General features: G+C 47.1%; 1 protein-coding gene across 1 annotated transcript; it reads right to left on the bottom strand.

The window, feature by feature from the left end:
• Positions 1-1,173: 1,173 nt before the first annotated feature.
• Positions 1,174-17,928, bottom strand: ppp1r14ab (protein phosphatase 1, regulatory (inhibitor) subunit 14Ab). Its single transcript, XM_088912040.1, has 4 exons — positions 17,670-17,928; positions 6,519-6,599; positions 5,689-5,721; positions 1,174-3,348 (listed from the first exon to the last, which is right to left on the bottom strand). The coding sequence occupies exons 1-4, from the start codon at positions 17,862-17,864 to the stop codon at positions 3,262-3,264; spliced, it is 396 nt and encodes a 131-aa protein (XP_088768166.1). The 5' UTR covers positions 17,865-17,928; the 3' UTR covers positions 1,174-3,261.
• Between the last annotated feature and the right edge of the window lie 2,121 nt (positions 17,929-20,049).

Here is a 20,049-nt window from a genome sequence, read left to right as displayed (position 1 = left end):
AAGACTGGGGAAAATGCCAAGATCACAGACAGGCACAGCAAGAAACTCCACGTTCCTTCTGTCTGCATTCTGGTGGCCTGTGGAAGGAATGCAGTCTGGCCTGAAAGTTCACTTCCTTTTTGCTTCTTTTACATCCTTGATCTTGCAACACAGCGGGGAAATTTTACTTTTGTTGTTGTGATACCACTGGTCACCACTCGAGGATCTTTGCGTTTCTGACAGCTGCCTGGGAATGCATTTTCCTTAATAACACCGTGGGTGTCTCTGTATGAAATGCTCACGCGGCTGGTGTGCTTGTTCATTGCAGAACCTCGGCAGAAGCGATACAGCTTAGTCGCTGAAGCCCTCTTATCAAAGAGAATATCCTTCTCCTCTTTCATCCAGCTGAGGGCCCTGGCTAGCTCTGCTGGCAGAGCGTGAGACTCATAATCTCAGGGTAGTGGGTTCGTGTCCCACATCGGGCGCCAGGTCCTCCATGCTGGAGGTTGGGCACAAAGCTAACAGCCCTGTCCCGCAAAAAACTAATGTTATGGTAACAGCAACAGGATGTTGCTGCCCCTACATCCTGGAAGGCATAACGGGCAAACATCCGTCCATCATCGAGCTGAACCCACCCTTCAATCAACCCTTGAATACTTTCCACGGGGCGATTCCACACTCTAGTTCTCTGGTCCCTGAAGAGGGAAGAAACTGGGAATACAAACGAGAAGCTGCCTGGTCAAACCCTGCGCATTATCGCATCGCAAGCGCTCCTCGGGCGCCGGGCGGGGCCGCAGGTCACCTGACCTGCGTGCCGCTGTGTGGCAGCGCTCCGCTTGGGCAGGTCATGCAGGATGCTGTCAGGCATTAATCCACACTCACTGCACATATAACACAACAATAAACATAATACACAACACACAATCACGCAATGTAAAAGAATGTGCAAAACAAAGCTACTGTAAAACTTCTGTGCAATTATCTGGTGGGGATCGGGGGATGCCCTGTCCCCTAAAGAGCCAGATACTTGATGAGCTACTGTATTGACATGTGACTTTCTGCAGGAGCAGAGGGGTTAAGCTGCTGGTCTTGCCACATCCAGAAATAGTTCAAGAACACCTGGTCCATACAGGCTAATAAAAACACAGCAGCTGTGAAATCCTTTCTAACCGAACCAAGGATATGGATACATGGTGCAATAGTAACTCTCCTTTATTTCAAAGAATATACAAAAAACAAGCATTCAAATAAATCCATTTACAAATCATATCAAAACTGTTATTAGGAAAAAAACACACAGTATAAAACAATTCTGAAACGAACCAATGGGTTACATCAGGAACCAAAATGTACGCGGGACAGGCGCGGAGGTGAGAGACGGGTCAAACACAGCGTGCGATGGTTACGGGGTTAAAACGGGGAGTTGGGGAAAAGGATCTTATAACTTCCATACTCCACCGCGACACACAGAGATCACAACGCCTTGTGTAGTTACAGATGTATGTTCATAACACATTCATGATGCGTGTTTATAATGCGTGCTCCTGATGCACGATCATGACGCATGTTCCTGGTGCATGTGATGTGTATTCGTTATGCGTGTTCATGTTGCGTGTTCATGTTGCGTGTTCATGACGCATGCTGGCGATGCAGGAACAGCTGAGAGCTGTGGTGACTGAAGGGTGAGCCCGCACTGAAGGCAACTTTCGAAGACGTCCACCGCGGCGCAAACCATCGCTTCTGACACCTGGCGACACCAGGTTAGACATGAACACCCCCCCACCGCACACCTGCAACACAGGCCAGGATGTAGAAAACCCTGTGCTCCCCGGAAACTGATCTTCTTCCCGTCACTGCTGCCAGGACCGGACCACCACGTACATCGACTGTGCTTCTCTGTCAGGGGGAGTCGCCGCATCATCGCAGGCTGAGACTTTCTGGGATATTTTTGGAACACCTGGAGAGGACGGTGAAGTCTGTGCATGCAGGAATGGCGGCTGTCACCCCTCACTTCCCCCAGTTATCTCGTGTCAAGCTTGCTCCCTGCCCTCATTCCCCAGAGTGGGAGTCTGGAACATGCTGCCCAGCCATGCTGATAAACTGGACACCCTGGCTTCTATCAGGAGTCTGTGGCAGGAGATCTTTGGATCAATTAAGTACTAACTACCGAACAGGCCATGCGGGCTGAATGGTTCCTCTCGTATGATGTACCCTTCCTTATGTTCTCGTTTCCCCTGCTATCTCACGTCAAGCTCCGAGCCCAAGCCCCAGGAAAGGAGGCACATCGTTGCCGACGAAATCTGACTGTGATACTTCAAGAAGTGACTCAGTGAGGTTCACAGATCAAAGTTATACTGGCGAGGCCAAGGAAAAAAGTAGTGTCACTTCCTGTTGGATTGCTAAACTTCATATTCGTTACGTTTGTCGTCTTTCTCTGCGATTCCTTCCTGCTGCCTAGTCTAGGCTGATTGGTGCTGTGACCTGTTTTTCCTGCTAATGCGGGTTTTGAGGAAGTTCTGCTGAAACTTATTCTGGGAAATCATCTGGTGGGGAAGAAAATAATCGTGCCGAATCCACACACACCCAATTTGGAGATGCCAACCCAATTGTTTCTGGACTCTGGAAGAGGATCTGGAAGGCTGTCTGGAGCAGCACAGTGCCCAGCAGGAGAGACATCACTGCAAACCTGCAGGTCCAGGCAAATTAGTGTCACTGATGAGGTCCAAGAAGATACTGGCTGACTAATCCCAGCCCTAACCCAGTGCTGCTTATCTATTTGCGGGAATCCTGGTCACTCGGGGCCTTCCTAATACCATAGGCCTCTCAGAACTTCTAGGGATCCGGGGATCTGAAAGAGCCACGGGGCTGCCGCACACAGCTCACATCCGGATCAGAATCTTTGGCAAAACCTGCACATTCTGTTCAAACACCAGGGCGCCCCTGTGAAAGAGCAGTCCTGGGACTGAAACAAGCTTAACCCGGCATAACGAGGGAACAGCAGGTGAAACTGACCACCCCTTTAACCCTTCCAACGTTATGTAAAAACAGTGTGAGGCTGAGAAGGCAGTGGCACTGCGGCAGCACCAGGGAATACTGACTACGTGTCATGTGGCTGAAAGCGTGCGGTGTGGATTATATACAGACAAGAGGGTTACGAGTGGATCAGTTTTGCTTCCTGTTAGTAGAGTCTCTCCTGGGTGTGGCTATTCCTCCTGTCACCGCTGGCCGCTGGGGGCGCTGGGAGAGGCGGCGTAGCTCTCCCCCTGCCCCGGGCGGTGAGCCTCAGTGCGGGTGCTCGATGCCATCGTTCTGTAGCTCCTCCTGCTTCTGCAGCCCCTGCAGCCTCTCCATCAGCTCTTTCACGAAGACCTGGGGAAGGGGGAAAGGAAAGAGACCTCACTCAGCGGAACGAGACGGCTCTCCGTTACCTCCTTCCCAGCGCTCTCCGCAGAGCGTCCGTTTCCCATTCCGAGTTTCCCCCCACGGCAGCAGGACAAAGGCGTCCGCTGACAGTCTGGACCTGATCTCCTCTCTGTTGCTTTCACGCAGGGCTCATCGCAGTGTCGAGGACAGAGTTTGTCATTCGCCTGGGCCGCAAGACATCCTAGGGCTAGAAATCTAGCTGGTGTGATTTTAAAAAGGGAAACTAAGATTCCCGTCTCTTAACGGACGACATGTTTGTTTGCACTAGACAGGCTTGACCAAAAACGGCGTTCTTCCCTTCTAATGCCTGAAAACCAAAACATGTTAATCATGCTGTGGCCATGACGGCCTGAGCCGGGATTAAAAGCAGGGAGCACTTGCTCTGGCTCAGTGTCCAGGAATCCACTCTGGTCTCTGGTCGCTGCCAGCAGTGCGCAGGGCCCAGCCCCGCAGACGTCAGCGAGGCCCGTGACTGTAAGCCAGCCAGCAGCTCCTGCGCTCTGATCCTGCGCAGCTTCAGCAGGACAAAGGAGCCTGGTGGCCCCTGGTGGCCCCTGGTGGGCCCCGGTGGTCCAGATTGTTTTGATTGTTTTCTCACTGCAGATGAAATGGAGGGGATGAAAGGAGGGCAGTGTGTGTGTGCGCACGGACAAGGGACAACAGAGAGGCTTTGTGCAGCTGGCGTGATCGCGGCAGGAAGTGTCAGCTGCTGCCGCGGGTTGCGGGAGCGTTGGCGTGCACCTGCCTGAAGAAGAACAGCTCGTGCACCTCCTTGCACAACACGTGGGGGGTCCCTTTCTTTCTGTCTCTAATCTGCATGCTCATTTCGCACGTCAACAGAAGAAAAACCTCATCAACACATCACAGTTAGCCTCATTTTTACAGGATGCCTGTAAGTGATCTTGTTTTTGGTAAACTCCTTGAAGAAATCATAGAATGGAAACATCCTGTATAATTACAGCATTTAGAAGTGCACGGGATTTAAGTCCAATTCCCCTGGTTCAGCCCCTTAGCTTGTCTGAGCTTAAAAAGGGACCACAAACCTGCTAGAAGTAGCAGGTAAACGGTCAGGAGTACAGGGAACAAAGCACGGCGAAACAGATGCCACCACAATCTGGGAATATGAAGTGTGATACAAACACATGATGCCTTAAAGAGGGAAAGTCTTCGAAACAACTCCTACTGTGAGCAAGGTCTGGGGTGGGAGACCGCCAAGGAAAACCAGGCTGCTGCTGTCAGTGGTGTTGGTGGACCAGTAGGTGGCGCTCTTTCTTCCTGGCCACTATTTCCAAATCAATGCCCCCGTATGGTGATAGGGAACACTCAGATATCGGAGGTTCCATCCTTCAGATGCCTAATTAAACTGAGTCTTGATTACTTTAACTGGTGAATCAATTTCTTAATTCTTCACCCGGGAGGGCTGCTGGTGCCGAATAGCTGCTTTGTGTCACCCAGGTGAGTCCTGCACTTCAGTGGGGGGGGGAAACGCTATACAAATGCAATTCATTTTAATTGTTGGCAACTTCCAGATGGGAAACCTCGTGCTATTGCTTGACAGATCCTGGCTAATTTAGCTTCTCCTCACCGATCAGCTTTTTAAGAGTCTTGCTTTGATTCTGTGATTAAAGGGGCAAGGAATACAATTCCTACAAGAACTGTCTATTTGTGCCACTATGTATCGATACGCAGTAGGAAATATAATATGTAACGAGTCTTTAATGGCTGTTATTAAGTGGCTTCCTGGTGTGGAGTTGCCCTACCACACTGTTAATAAGTAAACCAAGTGGAGAGCTCCCTAGCAGAGTGTGACAGAAGTGATGTGTCACTGTGTGTAGAGGCCCCTACTCATAGAGAGGCTATATTTTTACCTCCTCATTCTGATTTGTGACCTGATGATGAACTGAGCGAGATTTAATACAGGTCTTTTACTGTCTGTATCTTGCTTCATATGTGTTTCCTGTGAAAATGAGCACTACTTCTCATTACGCGAAACGTCTTTTCAATTTTCTGCTCTGTCGATTTAACTCTATCTGCCTCCTAAAAAAGAGTGATTACAGAGGACGATTAACCAGTCTGTAACATCCGGGGTCCTGGAATGGTTTTATTAAACACAGGGTGCAGATCTGCTCTGACTAGATTCTAGCACACAGAGCCTGTTTAAGAGAAGTAAGCCTTTTGGCAAACACATTCACTTCTACACATAGCTAAAGGGATCATTTAAAAAGGCTCTAAACTTTCATCTTTATAATTCCTAAATGTAAGCATAAAGAGTATAAATATACTTACATCTGTGTTGTTCCGACAAGAGTGCAGAATATCCTGAAAGGATAAAGAAAAATATTTTAAACCTCAGAAGTTTAAGACACTCAATCATACAGTCAGCAGCTGTGAAGCTATAAACGTTTTACATTCAGTCTTCTTCAAATGTCTTCATTCTTTTCAAGCAAGAAAAGCAAAGACAGTACTAAGACACAAAGACGCGAGGCCAAGGTTATGCAGCAAGTGACAGAAAAGAACATCTGCTTAGGTTCTTTATCAGATCGTTCTCCCCAGAGTGGGTTTCTTCAGGATTAATACATATTTGTATTGTAACGCAACGGGGGCTCCGGCGGGCGCCCTTGCCGCATCTGGTCGGCCCCATCCCGACTGAGGCTCGAACCCGGGACTTCCGCGTCTCTCTGCAGCGACCCAGCCCCGTGAGCTAAAGAGAGATCTCTCAGCAGCCCAGTAGCTGTAGTCCTGCTATCACAGGGAAGGGCGGTGACGTCACCTGCTCTGGTACGCCGGCTCTTACACAGTGCCTGTCGGCCGTAAGCGTTACAGTATATTATTTTAATTACAGACCTTATTAAAAGTGTCTTCAGCATGTTCCTACACTTGCAGTACACATATGCAGTAATATACTCCCAATATAACTGTCTGTGAACTGCCATTCCTTTCCACAGCAAGTCTTCCTTACCCCAGTCAGTCCATTATTACACAGCAAATCCTAAGCAGCATGTAAATTAAGTTGTTTAAGAGTTAATTTAGCAATCAAGAGTCAATTAGATCATTGCCGCGTGGCTGTCCTAAGGCAGAGGACAGCAGAAGCGTTTCTGTCCGGATTCTGACAGTACCTGGAGCTTGCTCACTCGCTGCTCGTCACTGGCCAGGTCCAACAAGTCGTCTATGTTCACCTCCTCCGGCATCTCCGCCTCCTGCAAGAGCCGGACAGTCGGGATTAAACTGGGAAACATCAGCAGGAGCACAAATTCCCAGCCCTCCCACTGAGGTCTTACTGAGGCGTGGAGAGACACAGCAACTCAGAACTAAATTTATTTAAGCCAAAACTCCAGAAAGACTCTCTAAAGATGAGCAGCACACCTCTTGTAAGTTACTGTACTGTATGTAAATTACATTGACACAATGACTGTCACGGGAATTATAGATTGTTATAACACAGCCTTGAGAAAAGTTGGCGAATCAGGAGAGAAACCATGTTCAGCTGTCCTTTCTGTAGAACTATAGTCTGTTATCAGGAGCCCTGGCTACTGTAGCTGATGTCAACGGGCCTGAAATGAAATTCCTCTCCAAAGAAATGAAATCAATAAAGACACTAAAGAAAAACAAAACCCCAACTCCCTTTATCGATATTCCAAAAAAAATTACTCAGCCATCAAAGTAAGTTAGAAAGTTGTTGAATTTTTCTAGTTAGAAAGTTGTTCATTTTTCTTTGATGTCTCTGACTGAGGAGTGTGTCAGGGTGACCTGCACTGAGCAGTGAAAGACAGTGGCGTCTCTCTGTCCCTTTCCCCGTGGGAGAGAGTCTCCCAAAATAAAGCAGAAGTATAAATTACGTTTTAGTGGTGTTTGTTGGTCTTTATTAATCTATAGATCTTTTTGGCAAGATAATGAGCTGATTATTTTTAAGATAGGAAATTTATCTGTGCTACATTATATAGCTGGTCTTCAGCTATAAAAAGTCACTGATGTTGCACAACACTTTTCGTTCCGCATGATCAAGTGCTTTTTCATTGAGGTGGCCTGCTTCATCCACCACCGCTGTGCCCGCCTGGCTGATACACGACTGCCGTTCACCCCAGGAGCCTCAATGCCAGCAGATCAGGAGGAGCAGTGAGAAATTTAAACAAATTTAAGGAGGTCAATCTGTATGAGCTTAGACTAGAACTTAGCCAGTACCCAAAAGCTAACACCCTTTTTATTATGAACAATGCTGATCTTTAATGCCAAATAGTCCAAACTTTAGTATAACACCTCCTGCCACACATTGTCCCTGGACACCATACTGGGGCAGGGCTTTTGAAATTCTGGAGTAAGAAGAGCACCACCTACTGGTCCATCAGCACCACCAATAGCAGCAACATGAATTTCCATATAGGTCTCCCACCCCAGAACTGACCAGGCCCAGCCTTGCTCAGCGGCTGAAGTCAGCCTACAAGGTGATAAGGCTTTTGTCAAATCTTTAGAGTCTTTAGTGCTTTTAGTCAAATCTTTAGTCCATGCTTAACCTTCCGTCTTTCCTAGGCTTTCCTAGGCAATCATAGAGTGGTGACTGCTAGGGAGATCAAGTTTATTGACCCCTTGTATGCCCGCTCCACTCTGCCAGTCCCCTGGGCCGTCACAATGTGAGTCATCACAGGGCTCAGCTCTTCATCTGAGGTTAATGGCCCAGCTGCTGCCCTGTGCAGTACATCTGTCGTTCAGAACAAACAGCCCAAATCCGTCTCCTGCTGCAGGGATGGGGCCAGTACCTCTGTCTCAGACAGGAAAGCCCCACATCTATTTAACGACACGGCTCTTTCATCTCCTGTTTCATTAAACCTTTTAGTGGTGCACGACTCCCAGAGGAACTGGCTACAAGATCCACACAGGCAGCGGTTTCCAGATCCTTTTGCACGTGTGGAATATAGATGTTTGACAGATTCCTCTTCTGGAGGAGGGCTGGGTTTTGTAAAATAAAGTGATGTCAGGTTCTTCTGTCATGACAGTGTTTATGAGGGTGTCGCAGTGCCTGGAGAGGCAGGAGCAGGCCATGCCGTGGTTTTGGAGCAGTAGCATCAATTTTAAGATGATGAAACTCAGACCTAGAAAGCCAGCGTACCACTTTGTTGTGGGTTTGGGGAAGTCTCAGAGGAAATGCACCAGCGTGTTTGAAAGTGGTTCAGATTGTCTGGCTCGTGCTTTGTAACGCAAATTCGGATGAAAAGCATCCATTCTTATTTTGTGGTTGTAGGCAAGGGATTGCAATATGAAGAAAGATCAAATTGAAGAGTAACAGTAAACCACAACCCTAAAACTGGCCCTGTTGCAATATCATATCAGCTTCTTAGTGTGTCTGGTGCCTGTATGGAGTGGCAATTGATGCTTAATCAATAGGAATCGATTAAATGCTCTTTGCTTCTCCTTTGTATTTCCTCCTTGTATTTCCTGTCTGACAAAGGATTTAAGGAACGTTTCTTAATGCACATATGGGAAAATTGTTTATCTTGTCTTTTCTTTCTGAGCTTGATGGCTTCAGCTCCTTTTTTAATTCTTTGTCTCAATGTGGAAACTCCGGGATTATAAGCAAGGAGCTGCTGAATACGTGTTAACAGATTAAGACCTCCTGAAAGACGTTTCCTCATCCTCTGCTGCACGAGCAGAGTTTGCCTCTCAAAACCACTTTTGGAAATACTTCCATGGCTGATCAAATGCTGCTCCCAGTGATTATATCAGTGTGTTTGCATTCCAGACCAAAACTCACAAGTGCTTTTCTTTCTTGTAGAAAGCAATGATGCTAGACGTGCTGACTGATCCGTTTTGTAATTCCTACATGGAGCATAAGAAAACCGTTGGGGTGAGCGTATTACTGTTTTATAAGGGGAGGTAATTGAGCAAGACCGGTCATTTTCTAAGCAGCCAGCTGCAAAAGAAATTCACTTTTTATGAACGAACTAGTGGTTGGTGGGGCAGTTTGGTGGTGCAGTGGTCAGCATTGCTGCCTTGCAGTCCTGGAGCCCTGGGTTCAATTCTACACCTGGGGTGCTGTCTGTGTAGAGCTTGTATTTTTTTGCTGTGTGGGTTTTCCTCCAGGTGCTACGGTTTCTTCCCAAAGACATACTGGCAGGTTAATTGGCTTCTGGGAATTCAGGCCCTAGGTGCAATTGGGTTCTTGTCTGTATCTGTGTGTGCTCTGTGATGGACTGGTGGCCATTGCTTGCTGGGATCAGCTCCGGCTCCCCATGGCCCTGAATTAGAAGATGCAGTTACAAGATGGATGACACATGTATGGCTTGCTGTATTGTTCCTTGTTCAGTTTGCCAGCTGCAGTTGGCAGCGAGTGGGCATCAACGGTAGACAAAACATCACATTTGGTCTGATGGTCTTATTACTTGAAGAGGAAAGAACACAGCACCATTAGTGCTGAAAAGTCAGGCCTGTCAAGTCTACAGCCGGTCACCACAAAGTGCCCTGTGTTACTCAGCGGTCTGAGTGCAGGACCTTGACTGAGAGTTAGTACTGGAGCAGCGAAAGATCTGAGCCCAGCACTTCACGTACTGAGCAGTCTAGCTGTTTCTGTGTGTAGAGTGAGGTGTGGGTCTAGTACTGCTGTGGAATAGCAGGAGCTACAAGCCTCTTCTAAGTATTATTAGCTTTATTTTCTATACCACCCTTAAAAGCAATCATATCAAGTGTTACAGCTGTGGTAGGCAAGCTCGCCAGTTTAATTCACCAGTGTGAGTCGTGTGGAGCTTTAAAAAGACACATTCCTTTTCAGATTCCTGCTGCAGTCTGATGTCACTGTGTAAACTCTGGAAAAGGGTGTTGCTCCTAGTGTGTGTTTGTATATATATATATTCTGGTGCTAGAGACCTTGCCCGGAGTCAATTTCTGTGATGGCGTTTGATGATTGCCGTATGAATTTTTTACGATTTCCAGCTCCCAGAGGAGAGGCCGAGGGCTGTGAAGGGAGGTGTTGGGGGGGGCTCTGAAAGGTCAGTTGAAGCGGCAGTCTGACTCTCAGGCCTTTCACACCTGCATTAAATATTTCATCCAGCTGGCCTTCACTGACCTTTCTTTCAACACAAAGGCCAGAGAGAGAGGCACACGCACAGCCCTAAACATAAACACACACATACTGCATATAAACATCCATGTGTCCTTCACATGCAGGTGGAGCTGCAGCAGAGTCACCTTCACTTTGAAGACTGTATTAATAGCACATTTGTGAGGAGGGAGTGGTGTCACATCCTAATCAGAAGCACCCCCTCCAGTTTCACTGAGCAGATCTGTTTTATAAACACCTTGCACAGTCAATCCGCTCTGAGCCTATTAAACTAAAACAAGGGAACAGCCCATCACTTGCTTCAGTCCCCAGAAACAGCATCCTGTGACTCATCCAGCCCACACAGATCAGCTTCCTTATGTGTGTCAAAACATCCAGGACTGTCATGGCCAGACACACCCACCTCACCCTGACGCAGCAGGGACACCGAGGTCATGCCTGGCCAACACTTCCTTCCCCAGACACTCAGACAAGCGCGCCCAGAGAACGATAGGTACTCTGGCCTCTACTGTATACTGCACATAGACTTGACATACTGTATGATAAATAAGTTGCCTAGAACACAAAAAGGAGTCATGATCAAAGTCAAGCCACTGAAATGGGTAATGGATGCAGCAGGCAGCTTGAAGAACCGGTCATTATTGTTCAGCTGAAATACTGAACTGGATCCCAAATGACCACAAATGATCAGGAAGAAGACCTCTTGTAAGATGGCAAGATAGAGGCAGTCAGTTTGCAGTGTCTTGATGGATAAGAAGAGCTGAAGACTCAAACAGACAGAGAAACTGGACAGGCTTTCATCCAGCAGTTCGTGGAAAAAGTTGAAGATGATCATGATATACATAATAATTTGAGAGTGTGATCATCCTGCTATTCAGCATGTTGTACAAAAAACTAACTATTTACACCAGAGGCCCCAGAGGGCACACAAGGCCAAGCTGACAGATGTTGCTTGGTTTTTTAGTACAGCCTCATTAACTCCATGCCAGGGCTTCTCCTTTTAATGTGGCAGAGCTTGGTGAGTCTCAATGTCTCGTTTCCATCTTACTGTCACACTCCTCTGTGTATGCCAGCTCGGTTCTGTCCAGTCAGGAGTTGGGAGTGCATCTTAGCCTGCAGTAAAGTTTTCTTTAATCATCTCTAATTTACTTCATGTTTGTTCCAAGCCAGTGAGCTGGCAGTAATGTGGTTAGATCTGCCTACGTTCTCTGGTGGCAGTGTGTTCTGCTCCCTACTTTTTGCTTTCAGGAACTGCTGCCCTCCAATAATGCTCGTGCACAAGGTTGCTTTCTGTGAGATGCAGAGATCCAATGATCTCTTATCATTCCACATGAGCTTCGCCCTCATCTCCACTGCTGACGCCCACTGGCACGCCTGTGACACAATCAAGGGGCAAACCAGGAGCAAGCACATGATCTCAGACAGCTGGCGCTGTCAAGAGTGGAGTCAAGCTCACGATGATCCTCTTTCAGATATGCTGCTCAGCCACCTCAAGGTACGTCTGTAAGAAAGACGGGGAGGATAATATTTAAACAACTCAACTCAATCCGAATCAGTAACGCCCGCCGAGATGATAACTGCAGCTCTGATTTGCTCTGTGAGTTGGACTTGTCTGAGCTCAGCAGGGGAGCGTGGCTGGAGGACTCAGATGGGGGCTGGGAAGAGGGTATGGATCTCTCTGTTATCCAGTGACATATGGGCCTGGAAGAGAGGAATGTTCTTTCACTGTTTCTTTGATCTGGTCCCCCAACACCCCTCCTCCCAAGGGTCTTTCAGGGAGATAACTTCCCATCAATCAATGAGCAGTCCATTAGCCAGTGACACTTCCGGCCACAGCCAGGACTACGTGGACAGCCCGGCTGCAGAGAGGAGCCTGTACACAGACAGAGTGTGGGAAACCTCCCGATACATAAAGCAGGTCCATATCAGCTCAAATGGAGCTTCTTTCCTCCAGTGACTGATCTTTGCCAGCTCTTTACCACTTTGTTGGAAGGGATTGGCACACCCAGCTGTCTGTAACTCCACACAGCAGCCCTGTTTTGCCCGCTTAAGCCGGGTTTAGTGGATTTAGCGTGTCTTGGAGTTTGTGTTAATTATGCTCCCCCTTCACTGTATTTGGAGCCAGTGAGATCAATCTTTCCCAGATTGTGATCTAAACAGGGGCTCTAATGCGATGGACATGCTCTGTCTCCAGGACTGGCCAACACGTACTGTTCTGTCCTGGGTTTTAGTGACCGAGCAAGTATTCCCTGGCTTAATTATTGACCGGGATTTAAAGGGGAACTGCATTAACTTATTAAATCTCGGTAACAACATAAATTAATTGATGGTATCGCAAAATTGGACAAATTCTGAATTAAGCAAAGAAATGTTGAACTTTGTAAAAGTACTGTATGGTTGTCATGTTTTCACAAACCCCTGGTCTCGCCATTGGAGAGAGTGAAAGTTTGCTTGAATTGTGGCCCTTCCTGCTCACTAGTCACCATATTGGCTAATGTAATACGTTGTATGAGTGAATAAGTACAGGTTGTGCAGCAGACATTTCACTGTGGAAATGTGCTCTGCATGCAGAGTTAACAAGTAAGTAGTATTTGTCGGCAAAACAAATCTCGAAGTCGAGAGCAATATTTCTATTGGATTAAAAGAGATGTATTCACAAGCCTGCTTTTTTACAATGTAATAGGGCTGCTATGCCTCACAGAAAGTTTTGTTGCCTCGTTCTGAATTACAGAAAATGAGGGCAATATGGCGCTGTGCATACCTGGACATTGCGTCTGTTTTGTGATGTAAATTGGAGGTTTTACACCTTGCTGTGCACATTTTACTGTCATTGTGGTTTGAAGAGCACTCATCAGTGCCGATTTCTCCTGTCCCTGTTGCAGTTCCCCTTTAAACAGAGACTCTTCTGTTGAATGAGACTGATAGCAACTTTAACGATAGCATCTCGCCCGGCAAGATTCACTGGGGGACGAATCCTCTGGCTTGGAAACAAACAACACTCAATTCTGTCCCTACATGGTAAAAAATGTACAGTATATTAAAGTGACATTTGATCTTAAAATGTTTTGCACACACATAACCCCAATAGAAAGCCACAATTAGATGTGCATGTTTTAGCCACAACACTCTCACTGTCTTCTTGGGCACTGGAACAGTCTGCCCAATGCTGCAGAACTATCACATACCCCAGAGTTTCACCCTGAGTCATGTCAAGGAAACAGGAAATGGGAGATGCAGCCTACATCACAGAAAAACAACTCCGTCAACCTGATTATTGGTATCAAGATTGCCACACTGCTTTTTCCACGTTGACTCATGGTGCACATGAATTCCAGCCACTGTGAGTCCTAGAAAGTGACACTCCTGAGCTGCAGTCAGTGTTAAAACAAAGAAGGAGAAGGAGCCCATACTTTGGTAAAATTCATGGGGATCTATCCGGAGTTCGGAGTTTAGTGATCTTTGGGGACAGAAGGACTGAAGAGTCGGTTACTTGTTCGTTTTCCTGCTGCAAGGCTATGTAACAGCAAGAACTGACCCAACCTGAGCAAGGGCAGACTCTGGCTGAACTGACACACAGACCGCTGATGAATCAACAACCTCTGGACTTTTCCTTCTGCTAAAACATCACCTCTTACATGGGTTATGGCTCATTGTCTCAGAGACGCAGGTCTTCATATTTCTAGATGTGAACAGTTCTATATAGAAGCCTTTCCGGCTCTTTGAAAGGCTAATGGAGAGCTCCTAAGATACACACAAGGAGGTCCAGTGTGTACCTAACAGACATCTTCTCCTGGTTGGAAACCCTTAGAGACAAACTGTTTTCCTCTGACAAGGTCCTCTGACTACTTTCCCTTGGACATGTTCTGTTCATACTGCCCTGTTAAAAGACAGTCTGCAATTCCCAGAGCTATGTCTCCAGTGCTCTGTCATGTACTTAAAGGTTCCAAGGTGTGTACTGAGCATTCGTGTCAAATTACGTCTATTTTTGGTGGCAAAAATGTGCCTCAAGGCAAAGCTGAGTTTTGGCACTACCCTTGATCTGGCGAACACAACAGAAGCTGAGGAAGGAAACGGAGCTGCTGACGCACAAGGTGAGACACCTGTCAGATATGCTTCTGTGACGTCTTGGGAAGATGGGTTTACCACAGTACTGCGTATTTCAGCGACAGAGGTGGCACATCAGTCACAAATACATAAGCTGGTAGTTTATATCTTCTTCCAGATGTCTGATGTCTCATCCCATCCTGACTGACCCCCCCCCCCCCTTTTCCCCTTTAAATCTGCTCTTTGCAATTCCAACAAACGTTTCCAGATTGAACTGGGACAGTGCTTTGGGGAACGTTGTGCAAACTGGGAAACTCAAATCAGAGTTGGGGAGCTCCATTGGTGCTCCACATTCCCATTGATGTGCCCATTGAAGAAACCAGGAATTTTTGATGGAATGGTTCAGTAGAGGGGTGAAGGATGTCTCCACAAAGCCTAGCACACAGGGACCTAGTCAGTACCAAACCCCACAACGCACAACCTGACAAAACCATTGTGCTCCTGGCAGGGAGAGTCATGCAGGTCTCTTCTTGCAACTCCTACTTTGGGGTATACAGTACATGCTTGCTTTTCTGTCCCAGCAGGCTTCACAGTTTGGGTCACATTCACCACCCAGTCAGAAATAACTCCCTATCCAGCTCAGCACCAAATCTAAGCGCGGGAAGGGGTCAGGGGCATGCGCTTCAAGCTGAAAATGTTTTCTCTTTTCAGTGTGTTGATCTAAAAACTTGTTGTTTTTTTTACGTGTTGCTCAGTCCGAGCCAATTATCAGTGGTGCCCATTTAAGGCAGCATCTCTCGGAGAGTCTCTGTGGAGCAGGGAAGCAGAGTGCAGACTCAGGCCCCGCTCTCTCCCGCTCTCCACCCTGGGAACTCGGAGCCATTTCCCTTATATAGAGACGGCCCACCACTCCCCACGTGCTCTCCCAGTTCAGGGCTGCTGGAGATTTTCCCCAGATGTTTGTGCAAAAGTGTCGGAACAGCGTGCCAGCAGTGCCGGGCTGGAGAAAACATTTCCCAGAGCTGGGGCTGTCGGACTGACGGAGCAGAGGCGCACTGAACTCCCAGCCATTACTCTCCGTCTCAGAAAGCAGTCATTCCCTAATAAAGTGGGCAGCTGTGTCAGCAGGCGTAGGCTGCAAAGGAACAAGTTAAGGTTTATTCCTGCTGAAAAGAGAAGCTCGGGTGTGAAGAACCTCCACAGCCGAAACGTTGTGTTTTTTTTCTTCTCTTTCCAGCGTGGAATAAACCTTTGCCTGCCCCTAATAAAGCCTGTGGAAGGCTCTGCTCACGCCTTCCTGTCCTTGCAATTTCTGCATATAATCAGAGTATTTTCTTTTAAGAAAAAAGCTATATTGAGCTAAAAATCTCCAGTATTCTACAGTGTTTCTGCACCAGGAATTATATCTGATGCACTTAGTGGAGCAATTCAAAGCTTGCTTTGAATACAGCCCTCAAAACCTACAAAACAGTTCTCATTCCATTATTTTGATCCACAAATTAAAAGAATTCTAAAACAGGTGCCTTTAGAGATAAAAAAAAATGTTTACTGTAAAAAGCTCTTCATTGTACTTCCAGTGTAGCTGTTATTGTCCCTGATTCTTCCTAATGGGATAGACACACCCCAGATGGAATAAATCAATCATTTTATTTTATATGGCACTCTGAGGTGTCTTGACATGAAAGGCTCTATACAAAATAAGAAATATGTGTTCATTTATTTTAAGATAATTTACTGGGTATTCAATTTAATAACATTAACAGGGGATGAAACAAAGCAACAGCACATACTCAGACTATCACAGAGCATGAAACCTTATCAACTCAGTCATAGTGTCTGCTGTCACATGGTGAATATGAATAAATAAATAGAAAACAGTCTGAACAAAATAAAATGATTATGTCAGACAATGGCGATATGGCAATTAAAATGTTCTTTATTGAAATTGGAAGGCATTTTCTGAAGAAATGCTATTCAGGGCACGTATTGTTCCTGCTATGCAAAAACGTGACGATGCAGAAGAGAAGGAAGGTATTCTAACAGAATATCGGCTCAATCAGGGTTTTATATATTTTTAAAACGACTGTGAAATAAGTTTCGCAGACGCGCTAATGTGCGCCAGTGTCACCGTAGCCATTTCAAAGTACACCTGTCGATATAAGGCGTGAAAGAAAGAATCTGGAAACGTCTCCTGTCTGTTTTCATGTTCCTTATTCTTACTCCCAGGGCTGGAATCTTCCACTGAGCTGTGTTTCGGACAGGCGCAGTGTCTCACTGTGTCTCACTGTGCCGTGAGCGACTTCTGTCTCCCTGATGTCGATCTGCGCACCGCGTCTGCCGTTCAGAGATCTACCGATTGTGAAGAGCTGTCGCTCGGTATTCTGCGCAGTATTATTCCATCGCTAGAGTGTCTGGTTACAGCACGTTCCTAGTCGTGAGGTACAGTATGGAGATGAAATATTCCAGTCTGCTTTTTCAATGTTAACTAGCAGCATCCGCGTTTCTGGAAATTCTGATATTCGCCTCATTTTAAGAAAAATACAAGCCTGTCACCTGCACATTGTACTGTACCTCAAGAGTGCATAAGTGGCTGGTGCTTTCCTTCAGAACGCGCCGCTGTGTTAAGGGCAGAGACTTTAATGTTAATGACGTGCCTGCGCTCTCCTCCTGACACATTCTCACTGGCCGCAACGAGATCATTTAAATTATACGAAGGCAAGAGAGTCCTTGATACAATTTTGTGAATCAGCGAACGCAGACAGCCCGCCTCCTGTGTCTGCGAGTGTGTCTGCCTGCCTGCCCGAAGAAGATGCTGCGGTGTACCCCGGTGTACCCCCAGACTGAAAGAGCTCCTCTCCACTGCAGTGACACGCCGCTGTTTTGTCAATACGCCTGCTGTTAGACCGCTTTTTACACGACCTTGTTAAGAGCTTCTTTCCAGCAAAACCTCCGAGCCTTAGTAATCCTGAAAATCTGACATATCTCGGTTGCAAAGATGTATTTCTACAGTACCATTTAGGTCATAATGAAAGGATCGGATAAACGGGGCACCGGCGGGGAATATTTCTGATCCTCACCTGCGGCGGATGTGACTAGCAACATGAAGGAAAGATTAACGCCCTGTCCATCGAGCAGGTGAAGGACCTGGACACGGGTCACTTTCAGTCGGAGAACTCACCCTTCCCAGGTACAGCTCCGCTAGCCTGTCATCGATCCACTTCTCCACGTCCAGGCGCTTCTGGAGCTCCTTTCTGTTGTACTTCACCGTCACCCGAGCCTGCCTCTTCTGTAGATGGAGCCCAGGTTCCCTCGGCCCCCGGTTCGGCGAGTGGACCTTGTGGTTGTATCGCCTCCCGACCCGGTTGGCTGCCATGGCTTGTCCGGTACAGACGGGCTCGCGCGGCGGTAGGCACTGTCGAGGATGCGAGAGGCACGCGAGTCAGTATCTCTCCAGCTGCAGGGCGAGACGGGAGGGCGGCCGTGCTCTGGGTCCTAGTGCGCCGCGCCAGCCGGACAGTGCACGTCACGCCCTGCGCAGCCAGATCAGCTGCGGGAAAAATCTCTATCAGCGAGATCCTCTTTACTAAACAGGCGCTGAAACTGAAGCCTGGCATTATCACGGACAGCGCTACAATAAACTGTAAAATAAACAGAAATCCCGCTTCCACTGCCCCTATAAAGCGCTGTCAGAGCAATCCGGTGTGCGAGAGTTTTCGATTACATGCTACTGCATTGCAGGGGAAAAAGTCGCTTTCTTTCTGGAGACCCTTCACACCTCTTTACATGGAACACCTGAAAAACTCTGGTGTGGCTCTGTTGTGTCCACACTGGGACCACTGGACTCTGTGTTTCTTCCAGAAAATGTTTTCTCAAGATTTGCAACGTCTGTTTTTTTAGGTTACAGCACGTTCCCATCGTGCTGTTAGGACACTCACCTTCCAGTCTGTTGTTGTGTTACATAATAATAATTGCTTACATTTATAAAGCGCTTTTCTGGACACTCCACTCAAAGCGCTTTACAGGTAATGGGGATCCCCTCCACCACCACCAATGTGCAGCCCCACCTGGATGATGCGATGGCAGACATAGCGCACCAGTACACTCCCCAAACACACCAGCTCTCAGTGGGGAGGAGAGTACAGTGATGAAGCCAGTTCAGAGATGGGGAGTATTAGGAGGCCATGATTGGTAAGGGCCAATGGGAAATTTGGCCAGGACACCAGGGTTACACCCCTACTCTTTTTGAGAAACGCCCTGGGATTTTTAATGACCACAGACAGTCAGGACCTCGGTTTTACGTCTTATCCGAAGGACAGCACCTGTTTACAGTATAGTGTCCCCGTCACTATACTGGGGCATTAGGACCAGCACCCCCTGCTGGCCCCCCTAACACCTCTTGCAGTTGTTCCCAGGAGGTCTCCCATCCAGGTACTGACCAGGCCCACACCTGCTGAGCTTCAGTGGGTTAGCAGTTGTGAGTTGCAGAGTGGCTGCTGGCCATATCATCATGCTAACAAAGCAGCAGCAACATGTGTTGTGTTTTGCTCAAAAAAGCAATGCAAATATGGCAAATATTGAATGGCACATTCAGTGGCACACACAAAAACATATGCAGGACAGGAGTAAAAAGAATGAAAAACAAATCACAGCACGTTGATCCAATAAAACCCAAACTGAATTACACACTAAAAGCTATAGTGAAGTGATAGGTTATTCAGTGAGGCTCAAAAATGTTGAGTGTCACTGAGTCTCTAATGGATTTGAAGTCTGGAATCAGCAGAGTAAGACCTGAGTCAGCAAATCTCAGATTAAGAGTTGGGGTTGACTCATGCAATAAGCCCTTAAAATAACCAGGAGCTGGGACATTATACATGAACAGGAAATCCATTGTGTCTGTTTTAAATCTCACTGGGAGCCAGTGCAGTTTTCAAAGAACAGGAGTTATGATGTCCTGCTGATACAGGGTGGTGACTCCTGGAAACACTCAAGCCTATGTAGTATCTTAGTAGCTCTGCTAGTAAGTAAGGTGACACAGTAAACTCATCTTGTTATGCTCAAAACATGAGCTGCAATTGACAACACAGGATGAAAAGGTACACAAAGTCCTCTCTTATTTCCATCTAGAGTTTGAGCACCATCAACAACACACTGATGTCACCCACCTTGCAGGGTTGATGTTTGGAGCCTACGAATGTAATCTCCTTCTTGGTGGAGTTCAGTGTAAGGAAGTTCTGTCACATCCATATCAAAGACATGAGACACCTGTAATGTGCAGAGACTGCAGCAGTGGTGTCTGATTTGGTCTGAAAGTCCAGCGGTATAATCAGTGTAGCAGTGAGGTCACGCTCCTGATGCCCAGTTCAGGAGGAGAAGACTATTAACTGACTCACTGTGAGAGGCCATCAGACATCACATCACTGGTCAGCAGAGGGAGGAAGAGACTGGTTCCAATACAATACCGATGGTGAGTGAATGGTGTGTAGAAGCATCATGAACAAGGCTGGAGTAGAGAGGAGATCTGCCCATCTATACTGTACCCCTATATGGCAGCTGACATC

Source organism: Atractosteus spatula, chromosome 3 (assembly GCF_055471065.1).
Source record: "Atractosteus spatula isolate fAtrSpa1 chromosome 3, fAtrSpa1.hap1, whole genome shotgun sequence".
Taxonomy (NCBI): domain Eukaryota; kingdom Metazoa; phylum Chordata; class Actinopteri; order Semionotiformes; family Lepisosteidae; genus Atractosteus; species Atractosteus spatula.
This window is presented reverse-complemented; position numbering and strand designations above follow the sequence as displayed.

Coding starts and splice junctions, on each gene's coding strand:
- ppp1r14ab (XM_088912040.1), bottom strand. CDS start 17,864: ATGGCAGCCAACCGGGTCGGGAGGCGATACAACCACAAGGTCCACTCG. Junction 6,600..17,669: donor CGGAGCTGTACCTGGGAAGG/GTGAGTTCTCCG, acceptor CGGCTCTTGCAG/GAGGCGGAGATGCCGGAGGA. Junction 3,349..5,688: donor CTTGTCGGAACAACACAGAT/GTAAGTATATTT, acceptor CCCCTTCCCCAG/GTCTTCGTGAAAGAGCTGAT.